We start from the raw sequence: 12,650 nt of genomic DNA, 5'->3' as shown, positions 1-12,650 counted from the left end.
TGTTAAGAGAAAAAAGAATCATTACCTTCAATTTACAGAAACTAAAAAGAACACTGCCACATTCCCATCCATTCTTTTAGAAGCTAAGTTTTTGGTTTTCAAATGAAAAAACCTTGAATCCATAAACTTTCAGAAGATTAATTTGGGCATCCTCTGGCTTTAAAAAAAAAAAAAAAAGGCAAACCCCTTCAACCAATGAAGAGCTGTGAGGAAAGGAGCAGAGTTCAGGCTCTGGAGAATGGATGCAGAGGGAACACGTGAGCACATAGGGCCGTCTGCCCGCCCACCCACCTGCCCACCCTCACGCGGACACACACATACACTGTGCACATGACCAACAGGCAAAGACTCTCGAGTACATGATTGCTAAGTTTAATTCAAAAGCTATACCCACTCCTGCCTTGTAAAAATAATAGGCTCCTCTTAAGGTTACATTGTGATGTGAGCACAGGTTTGTTGTTTCCAATGACAGCTTTACAAAAAAGTTGGCACCAAATGCATGTAAAAAAAGTTTGAAGGCTTAATAAAAACACAGACCAGTAATTTCTCAATGTAGCTTGGAGGCTGAGAAAAGGATGCAGAGAGTTAATGAACCTCCCAAACATAGGCAATCCCCAACGTACAGAGCATTTTCCAAATACAAATGGCCTCCCCCATCAGGTTCAAAGGAGCAAAGTTTTTTGCGGCTCCTCCCATGACCAGACCATCCCAGCTCCCTCAACCCAGGCCCACGGCCCCAAAGAAGGAAAGGAAGAGGGAAACGGGACGAGAGTAAGGCGACGCGGTCCTGCTGCGTTGGGCTCTGCCCCGGTGGTGATCTCCTCCCCCAACCCCCACTCAGCCTTGGTTCCCAGCTCTGCCCCAAAGTCCCTGCCAGGGGACTGATTCAGAAAGCTCTTCCCCTTGTGCAGCTGACAGTAAGGCCGAAGCCCTGAGGGCCAGCAGCATGTCAGGGTCTTCTTGACCATCCAATATGGAATCCACAAATCGTTTTCTTGTATGTTAAAACGCACAACAAAATGGTTATAAATAGTTCATGCCTACTTTTGGAACATCTCATTGTAACTTGTGTAAGTCAGTGTGTTTGAGCTTAATAGCTAATCACCAGTTATGTCAGTTTTTAATGGGGGAAAAAATGCTCTGAGTTCCAGACAACTTTCTTATAAACGACCACTTGAAGGCTGGAGGGAGACAGGAGGCGCTTGAGAGAATCACATGGAATAAGAGTTTCTCAGCTCCAAAGTCAGCAGGTGGACAGGAGCGGGTCTTTGGTTGGCAAGCACCGTGCAGACCTCCAGTGCTGGTGGAGGGTGTGGAGCCTGGCGGGGAGCTCTCACAGGCACTGGAGTGTTCAGGCCATTACACGCGTGGCCACACTGCAGTGATGAAGACGTTTCTAGCACCTGTATGAACTTAGTGGGCACTCGGACCCATAGTTCCCCCCGACAAACTGCTGGTCTCCCGTGACTGTAGTATAGGTGCTGACACTGTGACCCTTTAGAGGCACAATGGGAGAAACTTCCATCTGACAGACTATAGCATCATGACTCTTGCCAGTCTGGTATCTCTGCTGGCAAATACCATGGAATGAGACAGCTGAGAATGTACTGCCAAACTATTTAATCTCCTGGCCTAAGGTCTCTTAAGTCTTGTCTGGAAACTGAATGTGGCCCAGAGGTTCTGCAAAGCTTTAGAAAGGGTGCTCTAAGAAAACTCTCCCTCCTCTTTGGTGTACCTGAGCGACAGACTTTTTTCTAGAAAGGTGTCAGAAACAGACTAGAGTCAACAGTTACTGAAGTAAAGCTGGCACTTGAGAACAGGTCTTGAGCTATTACCAAAGAAGCCAAACCTAAGAACCCAGGGTTCTCAGGCATCTATGCTTCCCACTGTCAGCAGGAATATAAAGGAGGACACAGGAACAGTTTAAACAACGCCAGTACCTGGATGTGTCTGGGTAGTTTTAAAGTCCTGTAGAAGGTAGTGGTCTTGCCGACAGGAAGTGTCGCTGGTGAAGGGAGCAGTCCACATCACTGGTGAGGAGTAAAGGCCCAGACTTAAGGCTGATGAGGAAAAAAGGAACTCACAAGCAAGACTGCCTGTAGAGTGGAGTCTAAACCAGTCTCTCGTGGACAAAAAGCAGAGATTCCTACGTTAAGACCTGGCCGAGGTTTGAGAGGGCAGAAGCAGGGTGCAAAATCTCTCCATAAAGCATATGACGGAACACAGCATTTTGGTTTTCTGTTGACAGCTGCTGAGGAAAAGCAACCAACACGTTTCAAGAAAATCTCTGGAATGGAGGTGAGAAACAGTGGGGCCGAACAAGTCCCTGGAATGGCTCCTCTGTCCCACAGCGGCAGACCTGTGGTTTTGGTTTTCTCTCAAAGGTTTTAATCTCTGCTACTGTGTTAGTGATTCCTAGATACCCGATTAGCAAACACACCGAGGACGTGAGACCCCACTTCTCGGGGGCACCTGGCCTGGCCCCACTCCCCTCCCGCCCACCCGGGAGCTCCTCTCACACCAGGGCCCCATCTCCTCCCTTGGAGTCCAGAAGGTGGGTCCTCATCTCGAGACGGCCGTGAACTGGGTAGTAGCCTCAGGTGTCCACCGGAGAGACCCTCTCCCCACCCTGCTCCTTCAGGCTAAAGGAACTACACTATTTGAAATCCTATATCTGGAGTTTCTTGTCTGGCTATGGGACGCGGCAGGCCTCTTAGTAGAAGGAGATGCTGGACTTGCCTCCGGGCGGGTTCAGGACTTTGTTGTGGGAGCGAGGCCGGGGACCCAGCCGGGGTTCATGGCTGTCGACGGTGGGCGCCGGCTCCTGGACGCGGGCTGCTTCTCTTGGGCCGCCGGGCTCACCTGGATCTTGTCTGGGTGAGGCACTGGCTGAAGGACAGAGTCAGCACAGGGCCCGTCAGAGGCTGCCCGTCACCCGGTGGGCAAGCCGCACACGCAAACCGAAGTCTGTGGCCTGGAGCAGCGCGCACAGCATGGTGTTAGGCCAGGTCAGCACAGAAGGCCCTGAGCCACGCTCGGGGGAACACCTAGGGGTCGTCTCCACGCTGCTGGCTGGCCTCCATGCTGCTCCCTACCACCGCAAGTCTAAAGAGAAAACCTCAGAGCGAGTGAGAAGGGCGGGAAGCTCCTCCTAAGTGGAGGGCCCAGGCAGGATTCCCTGGACTTCCTGACTGACCCTGTTCCCACCTCTTCATCATCAACTGAAGGCAGTAATCAGCGCCCAGTCAGGTCGGGCACTCTGGGACCGAGCCCCACACCCAGCCCCACGAGCGGCAGCCCACCGTGGGGTGACCTGAGGCGGCCGCCCGCCACCATGAAGCCCTGCAGTCCCCCCCACCCGCTGCCAGTGCAGCCTCTGGTCAGAGTTCATTGAAGGCTTTGGACCACTGCCATTCACTATACAAGATCAGCTTCTAGAAGAGGATGCTGTGGCCTGAGGCCCAGACTGACCAGCACGGACAAGAGGTACAGAAAAGCCAGTGGGAACGCTGTCACTGAGTAACTGAGCCCATTTCCCCTGCCTCTCTCCTACACAAAACCCACCCACGGTCACAACTCTGCCGTCTTCATCAGCAGGTGGGCTGGGGCACAGGGACCCCTCCCGGTCCACCAGCAGACCCGCAGAGCTGAGCCCCGGGGAAGGGACAGACAGTGAGCTCACCTCTGAGGTCTGGTGTATCCTCTCCCTCACACAGGAGCATGTGGTCCTGCAACAAGGCAAACTCAGGTCAATCCACTGCTCGGACACTTGCAGCCTTGCTCAGGTGGACGAGGAGAAAGCTGTGGGTGACCCGGGTCAACTTCTATCTTTAAAAAGTGTCTATTTGGACAGTTTTAACTGGAAACAAAGCCTCAGGAAGAGCCCCGTGAGCCCCCAGGTAACCCTGCTCCGCAGCCAGTGACACCAGCCCGCCTCCACTCCGGCCTCAGCCGCACTCCTACCGGCTTCCAGACCCTGCCCCTCACAGGCTGATTGGAAAGCAAATCCTGTATTTCACTGATCCATAAATGTTTCAAGATGCAGCTCTTTGAACTGCAAAAGTTAATGACCCCTTAAACGTCTCACACAGGGTCGTTTAACCTCAGCAGGCGCTCTCCCTGACGGCCCACCTGTGCGTCAGAGCCCTGCTCCTCTCTGTGGCTGAGCCATCCCCAGCACGTGCGCAGCACAGCGCAGTACCTCTGGCTCACCCGGTCACCTGGTGATGGGACAGCGGGGCTGCATCCACCCTCTGGTCACTGAGGACAATACCATTAAACCAGGTCTCCCCAAGTATCTGTTTGCTTTGTTTTCACAACTGAGGTTATATACCTAAGAGTAAAACTGCTGGTTCATACAGTAAAATTCTGTGTTTTAACTTCTTCAGAAACCACCAAACTGTTTTCTATAGTGGCTGCACCATTATGCATTCCCAAGAGCAGTGTCGGAGGGTTCCCATGTCTCCATGTCCTCACCATTCCTTACTTTGTCTTTTTGATAACAGCCATCCCAGTACGTGTGATGTGGTATCTCGCTGTGATTCTGATTTGCATCTCCCTACCGATCATGTGCTGACTGACCATTTGGATGTCTTCTTTAGAGAAATGTCTATTCATATTCTTTGCTCCCTCCCTTTTTTGGTTCTGAAATTTTTACTTTTAAAAACTTATTTTCTTCAAGTATAGTTAATTTCCGATGCTGTATTAATTTCTGCTGTATGGCAGAGTGACTCAATTATACATACATACATATATTCCTCTTCATATGCTTTTCCATTGCGGTTCATCACAGGCTATTGAGTATAGTTCCTTGTGCTACACAGCAGGACCTTGTTTAACCATCATATGTAAAATAGTTCACATTTGCCAACCCCAGATCTCCATTTCATCTCTCCCCCTTGCCTTTATCCATCTTTGAATGTGTCTGTCTTTTTGTTGTTGAACTATAGGGGTTCTTTACATATTCTGCAACCATCAGTCTTTGAAAAGGAATTCACACGGTTTCCTATATTCTGCGTTACTCTGATTGAATCCCTGTGGCATCCATTAATAGGAGGTTTGGTCGGATTCAGGTTTGGTTGTTTCGACAAGAATTCAAAGGTGACCCATGATGAACTTCTAGCATGAAGCCCATCATTTCTGGAGGTGTCCTGTTTTCTGATGTATGAGCAGCCACTGATGATCGCCGCCTAGACCTACAATTTCATTACAAGCTTGCAAAATGGTAATTTCTGAATTCTGTAATTCACTCGTCATTTATGGGCTGGAATACTATGAGGAAACTTCCCCTCAGCAGCTGTCATCTGAGGTACATACAGTTCATGAAGAAACACTGGCTAAGTAAGTGCCTGATTCTGTCCATCAGCAGTTTTCCAGATGGACATTCTCCAAAGGGGACAAACTAGATTTTTAAAAATAGTAGCAGGAACACATAAATTCTAAGTATCTGGTGAATTTTAATCCAATGTAGCTACTCTACTTATTGACTGATGACAACAGTGAAGTGTTGCTGAGAGGCAAGCTGCCCCGTTTTAAGTTCCATTTTATCAGTACCCTCAGCAGCTCTTGGTGGCCTGCCTGCAGTGGGCCACCCCTGCCACCAGCGTCCCCTAGGGCTTGTCATCACAAGGCTGGAACACACTCTCCAATGACTCAGGGCAGCGCTGATGACTAATGGCTGCAGCCAGGAAAAGCAACGTCACCCGCCTTGTCTCCTCCTAACGCACGCCATACCTGCTTGGAACCTTTTTAGACAAGTGCCTGGAGCCAGCTCTGCCTCTGTCACCCTTAGGTCTGCTCTCTTAGTCCGTACCTTGGGTTTGTTTGGGTGTGCCGTGGGTGAGGCAGCAGCAACGGGGGACCCGAAAATGTCACTGGTCTTGCCCCCCGGTGGGTTCAGACGCGGTCGAGTCTGCACAGGCCCCGATTCGTCAAATATACCGCTTCCTTTTCCCCCTGCAGAAACAAGCAGAGTGATGAGCAGCCCGGAATACCCACCCAACCCCTCCACGCTGATCACCTGAGAGACCTCCCCTCATGGCGACCAGTCCTGAGTTCAGCCTGAGGGTGAGGTGACTGGGTTGACAAGGGATCCTGAAAGACCCACATCACACCCCAGCCCCTTCTCATGTCCGGCTGGGCCTTCATCACTGGACCTGAACTGCACTGGGCTGGCTGCTAGGGGCAAGAAGGGCAGGTGGTCTAAAACAGCATTTTCCCCTCTAGAGTGTCCTTAACCCTGAACTTTTCAGATTTTTCTGCTCAAGAATCTTCTGCATTAAACCCAGAAAAGTTCTTTCATACATTAAAGGCAAACAGCTGCTAACTTTTGAGGTAAGATGGATAGAACTGAATTAACATGCCCTGTTCAAGGCAAACCTGTAATTTAGAAAACATTTATTAGTCATTCTCCTGACCTCAATCTGGCTGGAACTTCCAGTGACAATTAGATATGCCAGTGAATTACAGATATTTAACATCTTTGCTGCTGAACAGAAACAATTTGACAAGTTACTTTGAAAATATGCATCTCGGAAGTTAGTTCTTATAAGCTGGTGGCTGAGGCACAGACATGGGACATAAATGCTGACATTAACAGAAAGACTCTAGCACATGGCACCGGCCAATCACCCCTGCAATCAGCAAACACCAGCGCCTCTCTTCCACAGAGTCCCGAGCTAAGATTTATAATCTCACAGGAGAAAGAAGGCGCATTCCACACGCAGCTGAGACCAGACACAAGTTACCCGGCCCCTCTGTGCCCCATGTTCCTTACCCTCAGAGCACTGGTAATAAAGGCCCCTCCCACCTCAAGGCGCCGAAGAAAGGAGTCATGACTCACTGCCGCTCGTGTGTGTCCAACACTCACAACAATGCTGGGACATAAATGCTCAGTGAAAACGGCGCAAGACAGTATGGTCGGCACACGGCTTCCGTACTGTAGACGGAAGGGTGTTCTCAAACATCTGGATCTCCATTATTCCACCCCCCCCAAGGGCCCCAGCCCCCCAGAAATGCAGTGGCAGTGGTGGTGTGGGAGCTTAGGATTCTAAATGTGCTCATTTTTACAGCAGTGATCTTTGTTGACTGCCTCCAAGAGGTTAAAATTTACAGTCACGTCTTGGCTGTAATGACGCACACAGACAGGACAGGAGCGAGCAGAACTCTGAGGACAGAACCCAGCACGAGAACCCTTTCTAGGGTGGGAGAAGCTTAGAGAACAGGTGGGTCTGACCGCAGGAAAAGACACACATCCACGTCACGTCAGGCTGATCGCAAGCCTTCCAGTCCCAGCCACAGTCCCTGGGCTGGGTCCTGCTCAGCCACTGACCGTCTGTTGGACAGCACCTGGCTGGACGAGGCGGAGGGGGGCCTGGAGAGGAAGCTCCCAGACACGCTGCTGTTACTGACAGGGTGTCGTCAGCAAAAACATCCAGGCCCCAAAGTGCAGAGAAGCTGCTGCCCAAGGCCACCCCCCGAATGCCTGTTACCAAGCTGTTGCTGGTCACGCTTACGTAAATTCTAAGATGTGTGTTCAGCTTATTTTAAAATACGAGACAAAAATAAAAGTAACTCAATCTGAAGGTTTTGGCTAGAAGCACTGCTCATTTAAAGACATTTAAAAAACTGTGAAACATGACAGAGAAATTCCTGAGACACAAACACAGCAAACATTCCAGCAATGATCACAGGTGAGCATGGGTTAGTCTGACAGGACACCGCCAGCCCCCAGAAACCCGGGTTCCTTCCTCTTCACCTTCGTCAACAACACACTCGAAAAACACCAGAGTTCTGTTTTGAACTTTATGAAAAGTAATCACACTGTGTGTCTACTACTCAACACTTTACCTGAAAGATGAAGTGCGCTTTGAAGGTGGAAAAGATGCTCAACTCACTCATAATGAGAGAAAAATAAATCCAAGATACACTTTTTAGAGACCCAAATCTCAGGAGACATGACCCCGTGCTGGTGGAGTGTGGGAGGCAGACGCTGCTGACGCCCTGAAGGACGTGTCTGAAGACCAGGCGAAGCACCAGCATTTTATACTGACCTGGCAATGCCATTTCAGAAGTCAGCCCCCATTTGGAGGTAAGCTGGCAGTCAGGAAAACCTATATCCAAAGGCCGAGTTCTGCCACCAGTGAGCTGCAGGCCCAGACTGGCTGGTGGACCGGAGCCTCAGCTCCTCTGTAGAGGGGGTCACATATCTCCCCAGGCTGTGGAGACGGCCAGCACCCCACACAGGCCCTGCAAACACCAAACAGCCTGCCCACGTCCATCCCCACCTTCAGGTCTAAACCAGGAGAGCAGGTGACACACGGTACCAACCAGCCCGGGTCCACGTCCAGGGATGGCCGGCAGTGGGGCCCCTCCTCCGCACGCGCTTGGTCGGGGGGGCCTCCCCAGAGTCCACTGACTGAGTGCCGGCAGGATGCGCCTGCAGGTTTCATTCCGAGCTGCCCGTGAGACTTCATCACAGGTGCTTTTCTCCCTTCGCTCCTTCCTGTCTTTCTTTTTAAAACATGTTTCTCCATGTTAATTCATTCACCAGTTAAAATGAGCTTCTGGGCGATGGGAGGAGGCAGGAGGGGATTCCAGCATTTGTTAACTGCTCAGCTCTCATCTCAGAGGCCCTGGCAGGACAGAAAACAAACCCCAAACAACAGGAGCGCCAGGAGCAGAGGTTTCAGCACAGGGTGCCTCCAGGCGGCTGTTACATTTTGGTTTTCTAACTCTCTAGTTGGGTAGGGGGCCAGGCTGCCAAGGGGTCACAGGTTTTTGAGAGCCTGGCAAAGCAGAACCACCCCATGTGGCATACTTCCTGGAGAACCTAGAGCCCCGGAGACAGCTGCAGACGCCACGGCGCTAAGCCCCGGCAGCCAGCATGCCCATCCCCAGGCGCCCCCTGTTTGAGTCTACCTGCTATAGCACTTGGTTGGCACAAAGGATACGCAGGGCTGAGCACTAGGGCTCTGCACCCACCAACTGGGTGCATGAGAATGTTACTCTGTAAGAACCACCTGCTTCTTGGGCTTCCCTGGTGGTGCAGTGGATAAGAATCCACCTGCTGATGCAGGAGACATGGGTTCAGTCCCTGGTCCAGAGAGTTTGAGATGATGCCGCAGAGCAACTAGGCCCATGCCCCACAGCTACTGAACTGCTTGCTCCAGAACCCGGGAGCCACAGCTACTGAGGCCCGCGCATCCTCGAGCCTGTGCTCTGCAACCAGAAGCCATGTGCAGCTAGGAAGACTCAGCATAGCCAAAAATAAAAAACCCAACAAAACCACCTGCTTCTCTGCCATAACTAAATGCAAAGATACTGCAAACCTCCACCCCACCTGACCACTGAAAACCACACGAAAATCCAGCTTTTGCATCCATTGCTTTTGTTCCTCCAGGTCTGTGAAGCGATATTTGTACTCAACATAGGGACAGGGTAGGGAGCAGTCCCAGCTCCGGTTCTGTTTGACTTCATCATTTGTCTGAAATACTGACTTCTGTGTTGCATCTCTCAGACCTTTAAGGATGGTACAAACGTTGCTTTTCCTGCGTGGACACAGATGGGGAAAGCCCCTCAGGTGACTACCACTGTGTGGTCACTATGCTGGACTGTCCATCAGCCAAGAGAAAGGCTCTTCTGAGATTCCTCCCACTGGAGCCACTAAGAGGTGCGTCAGGACTGTGAAGCCACAGGGCTGCAGGCCAGGCTGAGCCGTCCTTTTTATTTAGTTTCAGTCCTGCTCACAATCTGATTAAAAATACTCTGAACACACAACTTGCAGGCAAGTTCAAGAATCTGAAGGAGTCCACCAGCCAGTGTGGGGAGCCTCCCCAGCAGGAAGCAGAACCCCACCATGTGCCTGCATGCACTGCTCGGCGCCTGCACACGGCCAGCATCTGTTCACAGGTAAGGGGCAAGTCCAGGACGACCTGGAGGACACAGAGCTTAAGTCAGGATCCCTTCCTCTCCAGGACTCTGATGGCAGGGTACAGGCCACACCAGAAACATTGGAAAGGACTGATATAAAGGAGGAGAGATTTTTTTTATCAAAAGAGCAGCATAAAAGAGAACAGTAGAGGCCAGAGGATTAGAGTCACAGGCCCGTACCAGGGGGGTTGGTCCTCTTGGGTATGTTCTGAGGTTCTTCGGTTGGTCCAAAAATATTAGAAGCCATCCTGTCCGGCCTGCGTGGAGGTGCGGCTTCCTCTGGACGATCGCCCGGCTCTCCTCCCGGAGGCTTTGTGGCCCTGCAAACAGAGAAGGTGTGAGGGACTGACAGCGGCTGGCCGGGGCACCATCGTCCAGGGCTGAGGCAGACATCTGTGGAGGGGCACAATGCGCTCATAGCCAGCCGGCAAACCTCCCCACCTGCCCTTGAGTTCCCATAAAGGTTTTCTCTGCACAACTTGGTTCTGCCAAGACCTCCAGAGTTGTACATGCTCTCAAGTTACTGCTGGGACCTCTCATCAAAAAATTAAGTTTCCCTGAAACAAGCAAATGGAGCTAGTTCAGTAGAGTTTCACTATCATTTTAATTAGCAGACAGGAGTGCTGGGGCATGTGACAACACAGTGCAAGTGGACCACGGCAGAGGCAGGGACCATAACACTGACGCTTGCGTGGAGGGGCCCATGCTCGTCAAGGCCCACCCCTCCACCCCCAACAGCCTATCCCCATGTCCCATAAAAGCTACCAGAGTCAAACTGCAATACAGACTTGGATTAAATTCTTTACAAATGTACACCCTACAGCTTAAAAGACCTCAGGTTAACAATGGCTGAAGCATAACGCTTTTAAAATCCCTTTAACACCAGATAATCCCTTAGCAAGAAAACAAAAGCAGGGCTTTAAGACGGAAATCTGACCTAGTCCTCTTAACAGCCACCACTTGATTCCCTTCCTTTAACATGGCCTCAAAACCCGCAGCTGCTAACAGATCCCAAACATGCATGCTTAGTGGCTCAGTCGTGTCCGACTCTCTGCAACCCCATGGACTGTAACCCATCAGGCTCCTCTGACCATAGGATTCTCTGGGCAAGAATACTGGAGTGGGTGGCCATGCCCTCCTCCAGGGGAATCTATCCAGACCCAGGGATCAAACCTGTTTCTCTTGTGTCTCCTGCAGTGGCAGGCAGGTTCTTCACCACTAGCGCCACCTGGGAAGCACCACCCCAAGCAGAGGCTCCCAATTAATCACCCAATTAAGAAGGTGGCTTTTCCTTCTCCGGCATCCTACAAGGAAAAACTTTCCCCTCATCTTCTCAAAACAACTTAACACTCCAGAGAAGTGAGGTATCAGTTGAGAGCACCCGCTCTGCACTGTCTCCCACAGCTTGGAAGCCAGCCCAGGGGCAGTGGTCCTTGTGGTGCGTCCTCGCTAACTGCACCAGTGTTTGCAGGGCACCCAGTGCCAGGCCATGTAAACAAAGACAGAGTGTCCTTAGTGCACACAACTGAGAAAGTGCTGGGAGGCAGCCCTCGGCCAGCTGGTGCGGATGCCGAACAGCGGTTTTCAGGGCCAGAAACTTGATTCAATATGAGCACTCCAGGATAAACTCCCAGTCCTGTATCAGCACAGACCCAGACAGGAGGGATAAGTGGTCACTGTTACAGGGGCTAGGGGCTAATGACTGATGATTTGGCCAGGAGTAGTACTGAATTCTGATCTGACTCCCTCAAATTTGCAGTGATTTTAGCAGTTGAAACAATCCTTTCATTCTATGTACTGTTTACCTCCACAGATGCCACACTCCTCTGCTCTTATTGCCCGACCAGGCCACAGAAAGGGCTCACAGTAAAGGAAACTTTCAGGCATCGGAAGAACCAGCTCGACCTCGCGGCAGACTTCCCCTACGGCAGGACACCTCCAGCCCAGGCAACTCTACGTGACTCCCAGCACCCAGTGCTCCCCAAGTTAGAAAGCGAGCCAGCGCGCGCGGCACGTTCCTGATCGTTTAAGCCCAGTCGGTCTGCTCTGTCACTCGCTGTCCCGCCTGTTTCCTGGTCAGTAAAGTGGGGGAGGGCGACTCCTGGGTCTCGGGCTGCGGGGTTAGCGGGAAGAGCATCCCCTTGTTCCGGGGCTGCGGAGTTAAGAGGCGAGGGTGTCGCCTGGCTCCTCGACTGCGGGATTCTGGGAAGAGGGCGCCGCTGGCTCCCGGGCTGCGGGCTCCCAAGAAGACACTTCGCCTTGAGGCCCGTCCGCTCGCGCACACGCCACAGGGCGCCGGGGTCCCGGCCGCGCCGCCACGCCCGTCCCCCACTAAAGACCGCTCTGCCGGCGTCTGCGGCGCCCCCGCCCAGGAAGCGGCGCGTGCTGGGGCGGAAGGCGCGGGGAGGCGCACCTCAGGCCTCCCGGGGCCGCAGCCGCGCCCACCTCCCTCACCCGGCCGCGGAGGCCCCGGCTCTGTGAGCTCACCAAGGCCGCCCCGCCGCCCGCACGCCCTCCACATGACCGTGCCCACACCCGCGCCGCACCTGGGGCCGTCGCGGCCGCCCTCGCTGTCCGGTGCCCGGAACATGTCGCCCGCCACTCCGAGCCACCAGTCCGCCGCGCCGTCCTTCCCGCCCGGCCCCGCGCAGTCAAAGACCCGGCCTCTCGTCCCCACTGGGCGTCGCCGACATCAGTCAAGCAGCAGCAGCCTATCGCAG

At 52.5% G+C, this 12,650-nt stretch overlaps 1 protein-coding gene across 1 annotated transcript; it reads right to left on the bottom strand.

Annotated features, from left to right (window-relative positions):
• Positions 1-356: 356 nt before the first annotated feature.
• JPT2 (Jupiter microtubule associated homolog 2) lies at positions 357-12,586 on the bottom strand. The gene is made up of 5 exons (XM_020886463.2): positions 12,477-12,586; positions 10,111-10,250; positions 5,813-5,955; positions 3,683-3,728; positions 357-2,889 (listed from the first exon to the last, which is right to left on the bottom strand). The coding sequence occupies exons 1-5, from the start codon at positions 12,518-12,520 to the stop codon at positions 2,714-2,716; spliced, it is 549 nt and encodes a 182-aa protein (XP_020742122.2). The 5' UTR covers positions 12,521-12,586; the 3' UTR covers positions 357-2,713.
• Positions 12,587-12,650: the final 64 nt, after the last annotated feature.

Source organism: Odocoileus virginianus, chromosome 33, assembly GCF_023699985.2.
Source record: "Odocoileus virginianus isolate 20LAN1187 ecotype Illinois chromosome 33, Ovbor_1.2, whole genome shotgun sequence".
NCBI classification, from domain to species: domain Eukaryota; kingdom Metazoa; phylum Chordata; class Mammalia; order Artiodactyla; family Cervidae; genus Odocoileus; species Odocoileus virginianus.
Note: the sequence above shows the minus strand (reverse complement) of the source record. Positions and strands in the feature narration are given on the sequence as shown.

Bases quoted from the DNA above. Each gene is read 5' to 3' on its own strand.
- JPT2 (XM_020886463.2), bottom strand. From the start codon at position 12,520: ATGTTCCGGGCACCGGACAGCGAGGGCGGCCGCGACGGCCCCAG. The intron at 10,251-12,476 runs GTGCGGCGCGGG...CTCTGTTTGCAG, and splicing joins GGCGGCCGCGACGGCCCCAG to GGCCACAAAGCCTCCGGGAG. The intron at 3,729-5,812 runs GTACGGACTAAG...GCCTTGTTGCAG, and splicing joins CACACCCAAACAAACCCAAG to GACCACATGCTCCTGTGTGA.